The sequence below is a fragment of the Myotis daubentonii genome, chromosome 11 (assembly GCF_963259705.1).
Source record: "Myotis daubentonii chromosome 11, mMyoDau2.1, whole genome shotgun sequence".
Classification (NCBI taxonomy): Eukaryota; Metazoa; Chordata; class Mammalia; order Chiroptera; family Vespertilionidae; genus Myotis; species Myotis daubentonii.
This window is the reverse complement of record NC_081850.1, coordinates 37,398,987-37,416,657: the sequence shown is the minus strand read 5'-3', so window position 1 is coordinate 37,416,657 and position 17,671 is coordinate 37,398,987. Positions and strand designations below refer to the sequence as shown.

Sequence of the window (17,671 nt, the reverse complement as noted above, 5' to 3'; positions counted from 1 at the left end):
CCTTGGTCCCTTTCCACTAAACACCTACCTGGCATGTGCACACACCTTTCCAAGCCCCTACCAGCCTGGTTGGGAACAACACGTTGCAATATTGTATATACTGTTATATAGCATTGCTGTCACTGCTCTGGAGGTGCATGGTGTCGTGAGTGCACCCTCAATATTAGCTGATTACAGGAGTGGCCCTTGCATTTTCCAGACTCTGTCTCTTCTATGACTGTCTCCTGTGGTCCCCACAAATTTCTCAGATTTCTCCAGTCATTTGCTCTGAAGAAAAACGGAGGGCTGGAGCTCTGTCTTCAAGAGCCTAATGCACATTATGTGCAGAGGAGTGACCTCTTGTCTCCCACTCTTTGAGGATAAGGCAAGAGGACATGGATGCATAGCTCAGCAATAGAAGCTTGGGTTTCAGGTGAAGCAGATACAGTACCTTGGCAATGTGATGCCAGCAGGTTCCAGAGAGAGGCTGCATCCTAGAGCCACTGCAGGACCTTCCCTTTGCACCCGCGCTGAGAAGCTCTGTAAACACAGGTGGCTGTGCAGCTGCTGCTTGCCATCACTGGGCCCAAGCATTGCTCTACCTGATATTTATAACACTGTGTCTGCTTCAACCCCACTCGTCTAAGCCACCCTCACTGGACCCAAAGCAAGCCTGCTCTCCAGCCCTCCACCTCTCAACTCCTAGACTTTGTTCTTGCTATGGTTACCCCTGGTGAAATTATGTAAATGGTTACAAGTCTCAGGAAACTCCACTCTTTGGGAAACCCCTCAAGTGCCGAGTCCTTCCTTCTCTGAGTCAATCTGTCTATGAATTTCCACAGCACGCTGCCTGTGCCTCTACCGTAACATTCATGTCTATCTGATTCTTTGTCATAGCCTCCTGTTTCCAACTCACATACTCATAGGAGCAGGAATAACATTTTATACATCTTGCTGCACCAAAACCAGGACTCTGCATAGAGTTGTTCAATCATTGTTTGCTAGATGAATTAATATATAGTTGGGCTGCTGGACACACATGACTCTGTAGAGAAATAAAGTAGAATTTTAAAACGAGGATTAATTTGCATTTGAACATGGAAAGTTAGAGATGATTAAACGTAGCAACTTGAGGAAAAATATTTTCTTACCGGCAGGCAAGCCTAAGAATGTACTAATTGTGTTGACCAACACGGAGCTGAGTAGTGAATAAATGGCCATCATGGACCATCACTTTAAAAACAATGAGAACCAAAGCTATAAGGCAAATTGTATTCTGTTGCTGGATTTCATAACTAGTTCTTTAGACTCTTAGCCCAAAGCCACCCTCTTATTATTTTGAAGTGAAGATACTTACAATGAAAGATCAAATGCCATTTCAGTTTCTGCTCACTCCCAGAGACAGTTTTGAGCAATTCATCTGTCTTTTCTGTTCCATTTATTTAATAAATTCCTAAAGTCATGATAATGAAAACCAGCCCTTGCTAGTGTTCTGAAAGGCAGACTTATCAGAATAGTGACCACTATTGGGGTTTCTCAAATGGAAAAACAAACAAATAAGCAAAACTCCACAATCTTTGCATAAGGTTGAAATAGGAATTCCTTTTTTTATTGGAAACTAAACGTCCTAGTAAGTTTCTGACAGGCATAGATAGAAAATAGAAACAAAAACCTTAGTGGGAAGGTTTCCCTGCTTTTACTAATCCTAACTACAGCAATAACAAACGGCTTAACAGTCAAAGCACACCACGTCATCAGTCCAAATGACACGATAAGTGAGAGTGCCGTTCCCAAGGAAGCAAAACATACGCAAACAGGTCCCGTTCGCCAAGTGTCCTGGCTGAGTCAGAGGGAGGCTGCTGAGGCTGCGGTACCCTTTTTCTGGGCACAGCCAGCCAGCTGTGACCCTATGCTCTCCAGCAGGGGTCCCCGCTCTGACCGGCATCTCATCAGGCCCATAACTGTACCACCACACCAATAAGGTTTGCTTCCAGCATCCACTTCATTTCCTACTTTCACAGCGTTTCACTGTCTCCTTTAACAGTCATTATAAGTAAGAGCTGAACTGTGTCCAAACAAGTGCATCAAAATGGGCCCTTATTGGGAGATAAGACAGCGGAGAAAACGTCAGAGATCACAGACGTGGTGATATTTTATCTTCCCAGGAGGAATGAGTATAAACCCATGTATCACCCTCAGTGATGTGATCAAGGGAGGGCCTGAAAATTTTAAACATGCATTTGTGGAGTCCTGCCAAAAAATGATTTCCCACCTACATAATGAATGGCTGAATTTGAAGAAATGCAGCCAGCTCAATAGTTAAAATAATATCTACAAAATAAGAGAGAACACCCTTTGATATGTTTTGTTGATGGTGTGCCATTGTGATGTGTAGAAAGCTTTAGAAGATGTGAGAGAAGGTGGCACGGGGACTTTGGAGATGGAAGGTGGGAAAGTGGGTCATCGAGTGGTTGGTGGGATAAGGTGAACTATTGGGAGGTCTATAAATTCCCTAATGGAAAAGCTGGCCTTGGATGAAAAGCTAAATCCTCCTCCATGCTGAGGAGGGTCTTCTTAGGTCTGCCCAAGGGTCCCTGTGGCTTGGGGTCTGCTCAATTCTGGCACTGGACTCTCCTCCATTACATTTCAGAACCTTTTCTCACCTGGCACCACTGATGCCCAGATGTCATAATGAACAGTTTCCTAGCCCACTTACTCTTTCTCAAAAGGGGAGGTTCCTTTGTGTGATAACATACCAAGGAAAATGATAGTGCGGCTTTAACAGATAATTAAAGACCCCATTGCATTGGGAGGAGCTGACCAAAACCCAAACAAAACAGATTTTTTTATTTTCCCACCCCCCACCCCCACCAGCAAATTATCTTTTGTGGGGGTTTTCCAAAGTCATAAGAGGCACAAACAGGTAGCAAGAAGGCGTGGGTGACGTGTCTCCCGCAGACCGCTCTCCTTTGGGCCTGGTGAGTCATGGTTTCTTCCTTCAGGTTATGACAGTGGGACCCCTCCGGCCGGTTCTCTCGTGAATCTGGGATATTTTCAGTGCGATGGCTATCAGAGGGCTCAGCACTGCCTGGAAAAGGAGAAAGACAGTCTTTGAACAACTCAGGTCAGTCACAGGAGAGCTGCTGTGATGGACTTTGATTTCAAACATCTAGGTGTGATTCTAATTAACAACTTACTGGCAGCGCCATCATGGGTAGGACACTTGTTCTCTGGACCTTAGTTTCCTCTTTCAGGCAAGCAGATTGGAGTGGGCAGAGGAGGAGGGGGAGAAGATTATCTCCAAAGTCTCATCCAACTCTCAGAAACACTGACCTAAGATAGGAAACTGCAAAACCCAACCTCCAGAGCACTGGAGCATTTCATGAACAGAGCTTTGTGACACAGGGAACTCCAAAAACATCTGTCTTCCTCTGCTATCCTCCCTCCCCCACATGTGTGCCCCTTCCCCCCACCACACACACACATGAGCTTGAGGAAAAACAACCGTTGTCCATCCTAAGACCATGGGTCTGAAGAACCTACTATCTTAAAATGTCAAAGAAGATAGGCCAATCCACTGGCTAGAGCTGCAGAAAGAACTGCTCATTTCTCTCATGAAATAACACAGTGGTCCCTGAGGCTCCTCAGAGTGCCCTAGAAGGAGGTAGGGTGGTTTAGAGGCCTAAGAAATAGATTCTAGGAATAACAAAGATATGTTGAAGAATAAGAATCATTTCTTGCCCATTAACTGCTTATCATTTCATAGGAATAAGGTACTGTTTTCCAAAGTGTGGAGCATGTATCATTCAAGATGATTTTAGTTGGTACAGGAGACTATTTTAGGTGGTGCACAGACATGGTGTGACTTAAAAAACAATGAGAAAGTCACTCTATTCTCCATTCTTCTTCAATTCTCCTGATTTCATCAAGGAGAAACTTTGCTGGCAATTTTTAACACTTTACCAAAACAGAACATACCTCAGGCAAAGATAACCTAGGGAGGAGGTGACACGTTGTATGTTTTTATTGAATTCCCTTTTATGGTGCCATTTTATTTATCAAGGGATAATGTGTTTTTCCTTGTAGAGCACTGATACAATTTTCTGTGGTAAATAGATCTAAGTGAAAACAAAGTGAGTCCATTTAAAGACAAATCCTAAGTAGAGATACTGATATAACAGAAGCTTGGGAAATGCTGGAATAAAGGAAGAAAAAAAGATACCATAATGAGGAAAATAAAATCTGTAATTTTGGAGAGTGGTGGGAGAGTTTTCTCACTTGCAACCCTTACCTGTACCTAACAGATACAGGGATGTAGAGAATGCATACATTCTCATCAGACAAGAGCACCAGCAAATGCCCAGGGTACAATTAGCACAGTGTGTCCCGAGTGGAGTGTAGACACAGACCATCCAGAATGATAACTGAGCAAACCTTGTTTAGAGGGACCTAAACTGCCAGAGTAAAGGTGAAGGATTTAGATTTAGGCAATGGAAGATGAAGGAGTTCTCTGAGCTCTCTAACTTGCTCACTAATTTCTGCATTCAGCAGAAAAGTTATGAGGCTACCAGGAGTCAGTTAATGCCTATTGTGCTTGTTATTTAGACTATGCAATTATTAAATTATATGTAAACCAATAAAATGTAAATATAAATAAGAGGAGTTTTTTTTCTAGATAAGTTAAGTTGAATTATTTTGGAAAGAATTAGGTAATGGACATTAGCTAATCCTGTCAAATTAGATACTATAATATATTTGGGAGAAATAAAAAATATATAAACAATTCTTTCCTCATATAACTTCACAAGTAAGTTCCCACAGACTATAAAGAAATTAAAGGTGGTTCGGCTGGTGTGGCTCAGTGGTTGAGCACTGACCTATGAACCAGGAGGTCATGGTTCAATTCCCAGTCAGGGCACATGCCATGGTTGTGGGCTCAATCCCCAGGTTGGGGCATGCAGGAGGCAGCCAATCAATGACCCTCTCTCATCATTGATGTTTCTATCTCTCTCTACCTCCCTTTCTCTCTGAAATCAATAATTTTTAAGAAAGAAATTAAAGGTGAGCATTACAGATAATGAATTATGAATGAAAATCTTTTAAAAAAATAACCACAACCAAACAGTATGCTCATGTTCAAAGATAAGGTCTTGGACCCAAATTAAAAGACTGACAAATGAGTATTCATTTAATAATTTGTGCTAAAAATATAACCTTCTTTCTGGATTAGTGAACCAAGTACTTGCGCCTTGTCCTAATCATGTCAGAGGAGAAGGCTTAATGGTTATTATGCAAACCAAAGAGAAGGAAGCACATTTTGAAAACTTTATATGAGGAAGATCTTGAGCACAGGAACTCACACCCTGAGCAAAGTGCCCCAGGCGAACCTGGCACAGAAGCTGTGGAGCCATATGCCCTCAGGGGACCGTGAGGGTTTGGGAAGAAGGACATCAGAGATGTTCACCATGGACTGAACACTAGTGAGGTCCACTGAGCCATTTTCCAGGAACCCAGAGAGTCTCTAGTCTAGATGTTTGTATGCCCCTGAGGAGTTCTGGGAGGGGTCCCTAAAAATGCCTAAGATTGAATTGTTGCCAGCATTGTGAAATGGGAGCTGCAAAACATAATTAATTTAAGGATCATAAAGTGAGGTATTTTTTTTCTTGCCTGAGTGTGTAAATACAGGGTTGAACAAATGTTGGTTTACAGTTTCATTGTGACATTCTTTTGAGTTAATAAAGCTATTGTAATAATCATAACTTGCATGTCTTTTTCCTTATAAACAACCATGAGTCTACTTTTACCCATCCATATACATGTATACATAGAATAAATGGGCACACCATAAGAGCAGGAACTTTGTCTAATTTAGGGCTTAGAAAGTGCCCACTCCTTAGAAGGTATTCAATAAATATTGGTGGAATAAACTGATGCTGTATCAGTCTGATCAATGGAAAATGATGAGGCAGATTGATTCTTCCATGGCCATTTATGAAGGGCACCCTGGGTGAATGGAAGGGTCAGAGTAGTGGATCTTTACTGTTATGTTTTTCTTTAGAAATCACAGCTTTGATACATGTGAATCCTAGATACTTCTTTCATATCATCAACCATGTATTATGAAAAAGAGAGAAGGGAAGTTAATTTCTCTGAGGCATTAGAAAGGGTCTCAGAATGTGGAGTGAGAAGAGGAGTTAAAAATGAGAAGCCTGCCCAGTTGGCATGACTCAGTGGTTGAGCTCAATCTATGAACCAGGAGGTCATGGTTCGATTCCTGATCAGGGCACATTCCCCCATTGTGGGCTCGATCCCCAGTATGCAAGAGGCAGCTGATGAATGATTCTCTCTCATCATTGATGTTTCTATCTCTCCCTTCCTCTGAAATCAATAAAAATATATTTAAAAACAAAAGAGAGAGAGAGAAGCCTGTGGATGTGAAGTCTCTCAGGTGTAACGGAAAGCACAGAGCTTGAGCAGCGGAGAGGAACAGGGAATGGTCTTGTTTGATTCCTTCCAGTCACAGACGAGGAAACTCAGTCTAAAGAGGAGACAAGAATGGCCCAGGGTCACCTGTGTTCAGTGGCTAAGCTGGGAAAAGAACATAGTGATGCCTCCTATGCTGTTCTTCCATTACACAGTTCTGATTCTGAGACCCATGAGTGATAGAGAAATGGCGAATAAATGAGCCTAAGGAGAGGGGAAGGAGAAATGGCAGTCTCATCATCCCATTGCGCCAAACAAGCCTACAGTAGAGGACAGGCCTGACAAGCCATCCCACTGACCAAGAACAGGTAGGTGCACGGTGGGAACGGGAGCATTCCCAGCTATGTGAATGCTTTGGAAGTTTCAAGATGATTCTTTGTGAATAAAGGAAGTCAACTAGTAGGGACTTCAATTAGGAATAGAGTATCTTTTTTTCTAATTCCAGTACTTCTTAGAATGCCTGACATAGCTTTTCTACACTCAATTGTAGGGACCACTAAGTGCTCATCCTGCAACAAACCAAGTTGGCAATATGTCCATTCAACAGTTCTCATGGCTCCAAGGTTGGGTGAATTTTGCTGTTGTCGCCTTGTTTATTAACTGCCAGGCTAAAGAGGGAATTGGGGCCTGTACTTTAATTTTTGATACTTTAACATGAATTTTTTGCATTGATTTTTATTTTTTAAAATATTGTATTAAAATATTTATCTTGATTACCAAATTTTGGCACCCCCTTAAATTTTATGCCCTGCTCACCTTACCCTAATCCTGGCCCTGTATTAGGTTTTAGCCTCCTTATACCCCCTGGGAAGACAAAGGTTTCTCATTTCACTTCCTTTCCCATCTTATCTCTTGCTTCATGTGGTTGTTGTTTTAATCCATGATCATGTAAACTGGAGCCACAATAACAAACCCCTAACAAACTGAACTCCTTACCCTGACCAGCAATAGACAGGAGAGGTGTAAATGACCCGAATGTCACAAGACTCGAAGTAAATAGTTAACTGATTTTTTTGGAGAAAAACAGAATCCTAACCAGAGATACAATCACTTATTAAGTAAGATTTGTCAGACTTTGTGGTGTGAGCCTGCATTGGGAGTGTGCACTGGGAGGGTCAGGAAAGTGTCCTGTGGGAAGGAGGGGTGGGGATGATAGTACTTATCCTAGCTCGTGATTTTGGGCAGGTACTACAATCCAGAGAATGCAGATCATTCAACACCAGAAAACACTGATATTCTGACGTCCATGAAATCAGTATTTATAGCAAACACCATTTTCTCCTGATCCTTAGGGGCAACTTGCAGCAACACTCCCACTTTGGTTAAAGCTGAACTGTCTTTCTTTCATGATTTCATTGAAAAGTTCATTTTTAATCTATGTGTTGTTTGCTTAGGTTAAGGCAATGGTTCTCATGCTTGAGCGTGCATTGGAACCATCTCAGAGATCTAATAAAATGCAGACAGCTGGCCCCCTCCCCTCAAGCCCCTGATTCAGGAGATCTGGGGTGGAGCCCAAGAATGCATTTCTAACAGGTTCCAGGTGGTGCGGATGCTGCTGGTCCAAGGACCACACTTCCAGAACCACTGCTCTAAGGTTACCCACTACTGTGCCTGTGAAATTCTTTCTCTAGATAAATACTAGGTTGCCTTGTTTCTATCACATGACTTCACTCTAAGGCCATAGCTGATTGGACCAGGAGTGGGTCCCTCACCTATAGGCACCAAATCCATAGTTGATCAGTAACTGAGACATAGCCTAGGGCAAAACCTGAGCCAGCTGATCAGATTTTGCCTTAAACTGATAATAAACGCCCCAGACAGATGGTAAGGATAATACGTAGAGGTGAAGGCAACCACAGAGACCTGTATTCTTCCCTGGACATATGCACCCTTTCTGGGCCCTGGGAGCTGTCATGGATAATCTGGAAAGAGGTGGGGGCCCCAAATGGCCACTACTGAGCTTCTTGCCAAGTCAGACAGGAGAGGCTGAGTTAGAAATAGTTTGATCCATACAATACAGAAATGTGACATTCTTGCCTCCCATGAATTGTGGAGCAATTCAGACCTGTTATGATTATAAATTAAAGATCATCCCCTGCCTTTGTTTCTAAAGTATCTCAGTATCAGAGAAGGTTTCTGATTACACTGCCCTTCAAAACCCCAATACTCTATAATGTAACAGAGGAGAGCCAAGTACGAGGGTCTGTAACCTCAGGCTACCTTCTAGTAGGCCGGTAAGTGGGGGTGGAATATCCTCAGCTGCTCTCAGCAAGCCAGGAGGCCTGGCAAGGACTGGCATCTTCCTGGAGGAAGGGGTGCCCTTGTCTTCTCACAAAGAGGCCATCCTCCAGCCTCTCTTTCCTGTGTATTCCCACTGAAGGCACCTTTCCTAATTTGCACAAAGGTGCTGTATAGGCTAGATGCTGCCCTGTTTACTGTAGTCCAGATTTTAGGTAACAAAAATGATTAGCTACTTTACATGCATTTGGAAAGCATATAGAAGCAAAATTATTACTGAAATTGAAATAAAATCCAACACATCTTTCTAATGTAAATTAAGTGAGAATGCTAAGCACTACAAACATTTTATTCTTTATTACAATACATACAACCATAGTCCTAATTTTAACCTCCTTTCCATGTAATACACCTACCTATCTATTTTGGTCCAAAATAGACCTAAAATTAACCAAAATACAGAATATGAAAAGTTAGTATAGATAAATCTGTATTCTGAGCTTAACACTGAGGGAGCCCATTTATCCTGTCAATATCAGAAAAAATAAAAACTGCTCCACAAAAACTCTCTTGTGAGGGGAAAAGATATTCCAAGAAAAGTGCGGATGAAATGTTACCCCAGAAAGTTCAATCAAACCCAAAACTAAACGAGCGTTTGGGAATACAGTGACCAGCCTAAGGGAAACCACACTGGCTGGGCAGGGTTGCCCCTGCTCCACCACCCTCCCCACTTTTGCAATTGATTTGGATTTTAGGAGGTGAAAGGTAGCACTTAGGTTGCAAATCCAAAATAAACTGGAAGAGGCATGAAGTCAATTTTCCTCTTTATTCAATTTGGCTCCACACTGGGAAATAAGGAAGTACTGTGTGGGGATGGGGAAGGGGAGAGAGCAAGAGTGTGGCCATGTCTGCAGGTACAACCGAAAACAGTGGGCAGAATCTCTGTGCCCTTTCATTGCCCTTTGAGCAAACACAAACCGACCTGCCGAGTTTACAGCTTAAACTTCATAAAACTGCTCTCTGATCACTCTTTCCCTTTCCCTTTTCCTCTTTACACTATTTCTTTCCTCCCGTCTGCCACCAAAAACATTGTGAAAGGACTGGAAATGGCTAATTGGTTCAGTTAATCACAATTTCTGCCTGCCCTCCTCAAATGTCCCTATGCCTCTCATTCGGGACATCCACAACAGACATCAAACTTCCTTCATGTGGGCACCTAGAGTTGCCCACCCCTGCCACTTACAAAACTGTTAGCAGAAATGTAACTGCAAGGTTGAAAGCAGAGGTTATGGAAACAAAAGGACCACTGTCTCTCCCGTTCTTGTTACTCAAAGAATTCTCCTTATAACTGCCTGCCTCCTCAGTCTCCTCTGTTCCCAAACCTCATCTGAAGCCAAGAGCTGGGTTATCAGTCCTCATATCATTTTTTAAAAACGGGCTCCTACATTTGGAACAATAATGTGATTCAGCTTGGTTTTCTGAGTCAGAAAGCCATGTCCTCAGAGATGAATGAAAAGCATCAACAATGATTGGTCAGCGGGCTGCTACCTGAGGATGAAGTAAGGGACGAGGCAGGAATGGTGTGTCCCTGACAAGCTCCCAAAGTGATTCCAATGCACACCCTGGTCTGGAAACCACTCTTACAAGGTGTTGTTTACATACTCTAGAGCGGGCAGTGTGTGATAGTGGTTACCAGCAGGACCCTGAAGCCCCACTTGTGTAATTCACCCAAAGCTGCCATTCTTAGCACCCTTCCTGGATGAACAATGCTGCAGGGCAGAAAGAGCTCAGGCTCATTTTCCCTGAGCTCCAACTGTCTTCCTATTCATGTTACTATTGGTCATTGATATTCTTCAAACAATGTTTTTATATATTTCTTTCACATTTTTCTTTTCAGAGGGAGGGTTAGTTTGAATCACATAGTCCACCATTCCTAGAAGCTAGAAGTCCTTCAGACAGGGTTCAGTTTTTCTTTTTGGTAATAATTTTGCTGTCAATGCCTAAAAATCAAACTTCATATGAAAATTCAGGAAATCTGGCAACTCCAAGCTCATATATTATTAATAGGGCAGTAACTGGAGAGGGCTGAGTATCACCTGAGTTCCCATTTAACTAGCACCAGTCAAGGATTTGCTGCCTGTTTAGGTGAGCATCTGAATTGGCTAGCACTGAAGTGGCAACAATGTAATAGAAACAGTGAAAAGATCTCAATATTAGTGAGTATACATTTTTCCAGATAGTTCTAGCACATTCCTTTTCTCTTGTTCTGAAATAGAGATTATCACTATGAGGAGACTGAAGACTGTGAAGCAGTGAAGGGGTTGAGATCCTATTTCCTGAGATTCAAATTCTCAGCATGGACTGAGCTGACCATGACTAAGACACAAACTATAATCCACGAACTGTCTCCTCTCAACCCAGCCCTCCCAGGGGCACACTGGAGCCTGGCAAAGCAGCTGTGCAAACAAAGGAAAACAAGGAGCAGGGTTGCTAAAACCCCAACCCATTTGGCAGGGAGAACTCCTGGCTGAGTAAAGCCCCCAGAGGATGAGCTCTTTTCCTCTCCCACCTTGAAGAAGGGCCAAGGCCTAGCAGGGCTCCTCAGTGGCCAGATGGTGGAAGCCCATCCCAGGGTGCTAATACTGCTCCTCCCGGGAAAAGGTTAACAGTCTCTCTGCACTTCCCACAACTGCCACTACAGCCCACTTGATGCAACTGGTTACAGGCAGCATTGGGGCATTCTCCAGATCCTAGAGGGTGCAGCCCTCTTAGACAGGACTAGCCCTTTGGAAGGGATTTGAGGACATACATGTGGTTAGGAAGTCTGAAAGACAGACCACACTTCCTACTACTCTGGAATTGTGGTACTCAAAATTGCATTTGAGAACAGTCTTAGTAGATGGGCTGGGCATGTCAGGCTGAAATGGGCGCCCTTTCATAGGTGGGTGCGCATCCCCATATTTTTGATAGCACAAGTAAAACCCCTAGTTAAGACTATGGGCTCTGGTCTAGGCCCAAATACCAGCTATACTTAGAAATAGTAGGTTATTTCAATTCTCAAGGCCAAAGTTTCCTCATTTATAAAACATGGATGGATGAGCATCTATCACATTAGATGGTGATAAGAATTAAATATAACACATACAAAAATGCATAATATTCTGCCTAGCCCAGGGGTGGGCAAACTTTTTTACTCAAGGGCCACAATGGGTTCTTAAACTGGACCGGAGGGCCGGAACAAAAGCATGGATGGAGTGTTTGTGTGAACTAATATAAATTCAAAGTAAACATCATTACATAAAAGGGTATGGTCTTTTTTTTTTTTTAGTTTTATTCATTTCAAACGGGCCGGATCCGGCCCGCGGGCCGTAGTTTGCCCACGGCTGGCCTAGCTCATCGACAGGCAGGCACATGATACATGCTACTGAATGTTGCTGTTTTTGTTATTATTTATTATTATTATTATTATTATTATTATTATTATTGAAGCAGGAAGCCTAGCTTGCTAGAATAGTAGGTGGAAGTGAATGAACCAGCATTCTAGCCCCAACAGACTGACCTTTGGTAGATAGACAACAACTATTTCAGCTTTGCCTTCCTTGCCCATAAAGTGAAGTTCACACTATCTTTTCTTTTCTTTTTTTTTTTTTTTACTGAGTATTTTACCTTTAAGCAGGAATGTAAAATTAAATATTCAGAAAGCGTCTATGAAGCTTGTAAAGAAGCTTTTGATAGACTTCCTCTTGCTGCTCTTTTAAACCAACAGTTTCTTTGTGTTGGTGGTGGACTTTCAGCAGAATTACGTACACTGGATGATACTGGAGGATTAGGTAAATTCAAAGAGACACCTGCATCTGGACCAGTCTGTGATTTGTTATGGTCCAATCCTTACAAAGGGATGCTCCAAATGAATGGGTTTCTGATCTAGAAGTTGCATTCCAGCATCCCATAGCTTTGTTCTCCTGTGAGCACATAGCCTTGGTTTGCTGCTTTCTTCACTTTGCAAAGAGGGGAACAGAGAGTATAGGAACTTGTTTACTACAGATCCATTCAGTGATACATGATTTTTGGACTGGAACACATAGCGTTCTGCTGGGCAGGATGGCTTCCCAGATTCTTTGCCTGTAGGAGTCGAAGAATGAATCAACGGAGGAAGATGGTATAGCAAAGGTGGAGATTTATTGTAGAACAAGTACAGACTCCCACGTGGGGAAGAGGAAAGAATTTCACAACACAGACTCACACATGGGGAGGGGGAAAGAGCCACACTATCTTTTTTGATGGAAGTTCAAGTAAAAAAAAAAATTAAGACTATCAAAAGTATTTTTTTTCTTTGAATGAAAGAAGCCCAAAGCCACTCCAATCAGAAATAAGATCTCTCTGTGTCAGTGAGATACTCAGCCTCAGAAAAGCCAGCCTTCCTTTTGCAGGACCAATTTATGTAGCCGGAGGGAATATGATCAGATTGCAGTTGGACAAGATAATGCTGAAAACACAAGGAATAGACATCATTGCACTTGGGACACATTCCTCATGGCTAGTTAGGACAGCCACACTGAGCAGCAATAGCAGAAGCAAAGTGGAAAGAAAACTTCTGCTATGAAGGCTGCCTGGGTCATACAGCAGAGGCAGTACAGCAGGAGAATCATTAACACCAGGCACAAAGGAGATAGAAATGAGCCCTCTACTCAAAGAGAGATTCTTCCCTGCAATATAAAAACTAACCGTGGAATTTATGGACAGTTAATATATATCTTATGAGTGCAGTGACTGGGAGTTTCTTCCACTTTTGACAAATGAACATGTTCTTCTGTGGACTTTGCCTTTAAGGTACAACTGCCATATAACCCTTAAGTATTTTAAGTATATTATTAACCTTTTTGCCTAGTAGTGTTAAACTGTTTACCCACAATTTTAGTGAGGCTTCCTATCTTGGTAAAATCAAATTCAGGTTTAACAAAGCGGTGGCAGAGTAGGTGGCTGTTACACTCATCTTCTCCCAGGACCAAGTTGGAATTATAACTAAAATATAGAGCAATCAACCTGAATAACCAACTGAAGGCAAGCTGAAGAGAAGTCTTATAACCAAGGATTTACAGAGGAAGCCACATCAAGACTAGTAGGAAGGGTGGAAGATACAGATAATATAATTCTTTTCAATATACCTATACTGTAGTTCACAGAATTAGAACAAATATTCCAAAAATGTATATGGAACCACAAAGACCCCAAATAGCCACAGCAATCTTAAGAAAGAAGAACAAAGTTGGAGGATTCACTATATTTGATATCAAACTATACAACAAGGCCATAGTAGTAATCAAAACAGCATGGTATGAATGAGAGTATATCAAACTAAAACACTTTTGCACAGCAAAAGAAATGATCAACAAAATGAAAAAACAACTCACTGAATGGGAGAACATATTTGCCAATGATATATCTGATAAGGTGAAAAATATTCAAAATTTGTAAAGAACTTACAAAATGCAACACCTAAAAACCAAACAATCCAATTGAAAAATGGGCAAAGGACCTGAATAGATGCTTTTCCAAAGAGGATGTACAGATGGCCAATAGACATATGTAAATATGTTCAACATCACTAATCATCAAAGAAATGCAAATTAAAACCACAATGAGATATCACCTCACACATGTCAGAATGGCTATCATCAATAAATCAACAAACAACCAGTGTTGGAGAGGATGTGGAGTAAAGAGAACCCTCATGCACTTTTGGTGGGAATGCAGATTGGTGCAGCCACTATGGAGTTACCTCAAAAAATTAAAAGTGAAACTGCCTTATGACCCAGTGATGCCACTTCTGGGAATATAGCCAAAAAAACCCCAAAACACTGATTCGATAGAACATATACACCCCTATGTTCATTGCAGCATTATAGCCAAAATTTGGAAGCAGCCCAAGTGCCCATCAGTAGATAAGTGAATAAAACAGCAGTGGTATATTTACATAATGAAATAATACTTGGAGATTATGATACTAAGTGAAATAAGTCAGTCAGAGAAAGACAAATACCATATGAGTTCACTTATATGTGAAATCTAATGAACAAAATAAACTAACAAACAAAATAGAAACAGACTCATAGATGCTGAGAACAGAGGGGAGGAAGCTTGGGGGCTTGGTGGAAAAAGTGAAGGAATTAAGCAAGAAAAACCTCATAGACATAGACATCAGTATTACCAGAGGGAAAGTGGGGTTGGGGGAGACAGAAGAGGGTAGAGGGGGGATAAAAGGTGATGGAAGGAGACTTGGCTTTGGGTGGTGAACACACAATATACAGATGATCCTATATAATAAAAGAGTAATATGCAAATTGACCCTAACAGCAGAATGACTGGGAATGACTGGTCACTATGACACACACTGACCACCAGGGGGCAGACGCTCAATGCAGGAGCTGCTCCCTGGTGGTCAGTGTGCTCCCACAAGGGAAGCTCTGCTCAGCCACAAGCCAGGCTGCCAGCTGCCAGCACAGTGGTGGTGGTGGGAGCCTCTCCCACCTCCTCAGCAGCGCTAAGGATTTCCGACTGCAGCTTAGGCCTGCTCCCCGCTGGCAAATGGACATACCCCGAGGGCTCCCGGGCTGCCAGAGGGATGTCTGACTGCCAGCTTAGGCCGAACCTCCGGGGAGCGGGCGTAAGCCAGCAGGTGGACATCCCCCAAGGGGGTCCCAGACTGCGAGAGGGCACAGGCCGGGCTAAGGGATCCCCCCCCAAGTGCACAAATTTTTGTGCATCAGGCCTCTAGTGTGTTATAAAATTGCACACCTGAAACCTATATAATTTTATTAACAAATGTCATCCCAATAAATTCAATTTTAAAATAGAACTTTACTTTATCCCTGGGTTATTTTGAATCTCTCAGCTTGATTAGTATAATTGTGAGAAGAAAACAGTCTAACACTACAGAGTTGATACTGAGGTAGGGTTTCTATGGAGATGCAAAGTGAATCTGATTTTCTTGCTTCCCTTTTTATTCATTGTTCTGGCAAGCAGAAAGCAGGTATTCAAAGGTCTTGAGACACTTTTTCTGGGTTATCTTCTGCACTTTCTGTAATTTTCCAGAAGGGGAGAATCGCAGAGGCCAGTCAATCCTATAAATGCTCTGTAGCAGTTTGGCATTAGAAAGATTTAAATGGCTCTTGGGAGGTTCAGGTGGGGCGCAGGGGGGAGTCAGTCCTGCTAAGCAGAGGTAGAAATAATGATCCAAAGGCTATCATAGCAGGAACTCTCACACTTGAATGTGCACAAAGATCACCTGGAGATCTTGTTTAAATGTAGGATCTGATTCAGCAGGTTTGGGGTAGGGACTGAGATTCTGCATTTCTAAAAAGCATCCAGGTGATGTGGCCATTGCGTCCAAAGATGAACCTACAATGGCAGATGAGAAGTTCTAACACAGACCATATGGCTAGTGTCATGGTTAAATTGTGTCCCCACCCTGCCAATTCCTATATTGAAGTTCTAACCTCCAGTACCTCAGAATGTGACCTTGGGAGATAATCTTTACCGAGGCAACCAAGTTAAAATGAGGTCATTAGGGTGAACCCTAATTCAATAAGAAGAAAAAAATTGAACACAGCCACACATAGAGGGAAGATGATGTAAAGAGATAGGTAGAAGACAGCTATCTATAAACCAAGAAGAGAGGTCTAGAACAGATCATTCCTTCACCTCTCTTACAAGAAACCCACCTGCCAACACCTTGATCTTGGACTTTCAACCTCCAGAAACTGTGAGACAATGAATTTCTCTTTGCACCACCCAGTCTGTGACAGTTAGTTACATAAGCTCTGGCAAACTACGACAGCTAGCAAACTTAAAGTATTTACTATCTGGCCCTTTACATAAAGAAGCTTGCTAATACCTATTCCACGGGACTACTTTTTTGCATTTAACACTTTGAAGTCAGCATGCACATGCCTCATAACCAACAACAGAGACTCCAGGTATCTTCAGTAAGCCTACCTTTTGTCTCACAGCCACTTTAGTCTTTAAAACCTTTCTGGAAAATTAGCTGGAAACAACCAACCTTCAATTGCACATTACCTTCAATAAAATAAAATTAATGAACAACTCCATCTCTGTCCCTCTTGCTTCAACCTAGGAGGAGAGAAAATTTGTCCCACAAGCTCCATTGATGTAAGGATTCTAAAGATGGGAAGAGTAAGAAAGAGAGGAGAATGGAGAGACAGAGACTCTCGACTTTATTTTTGAACCTTTTAATACAGTGTGGTATATATATATAAGACACCATGTCATAGGGCCCTGGCACCCTTTTTAAGAGTAACATCACAGCTGCCAGTTCTGTTGGGACATCTCCCATAGATCCAGTTGGCTCTAGGAGCATTTAATGGGAGAAGATATGACAAGGCAGGTTAATGCCATTATAAAAAAACTGCTAATTATCTGAGACTCTTTGATCCTCCTGTGACCAGAAAACTAATCTATATTGTTATTAGCAATGTGCTATGAGCACATTAGCATTGTGCTATAAGCACTTTTTATGTGCCAGGCACTGTCCAAAACACTTTCTAGAAACTATCTCATTTATCATCACAACAATCCTATGAAATATAAAGTATTTGTACTCCCATTTGACTGAGAAAGCACTGAAGCTTACAGAAATTAAGTTGCACAAGGTTGTAGAGTTGAAAAACGGTAGAACTGAGAGGCTCAACACCAAAGATATATGAGTCTAAAGCCCAACCTTTGAACAGTGGACCATTTAGTCTCAATGGTAGATGACAAAACAAAATTTTGGTGCCAAATAATTTTATCCACCTGAAAAAGTGACCATGGTTTTGTCTTTGTCGTTTTGTATTAAGCATGTCTTTTATTATGATGAGCTGACACTTAGGGACCTTCCAAGGCTAGCTAATTTCTGGGAGCACACCTTTTATATGCAGAGGGACCAAGGCAAACACCAAACACCCCCTTTATT

At 42.1% G+C, this 17,671-nt stretch overlaps 1 protein-coding gene across 1 annotated transcript in view; it reads right to left on the bottom strand.

The window, feature by feature from the left end:
• Window positions 1–1,561: 1,561 nt before the first annotated feature.
• Window positions 1,562–17,671, bottom strand: part of PGM5 (phosphoglucomutase 5) — a 174,866-nt gene continuing 158,756 nt past the window's right edge. Inside the window, exon 11 of the mRNA XM_059656830.1 lies at window positions 1,562–3,067. Coding sequence (XP_059512813.1) covers window positions 2,978–3,067 — 90 coding nt within the window. The 3' untranslated portion in view covers window positions 1,562–2,977. The remainder of the gene's footprint in view (window positions 3,068–17,671) is intronic.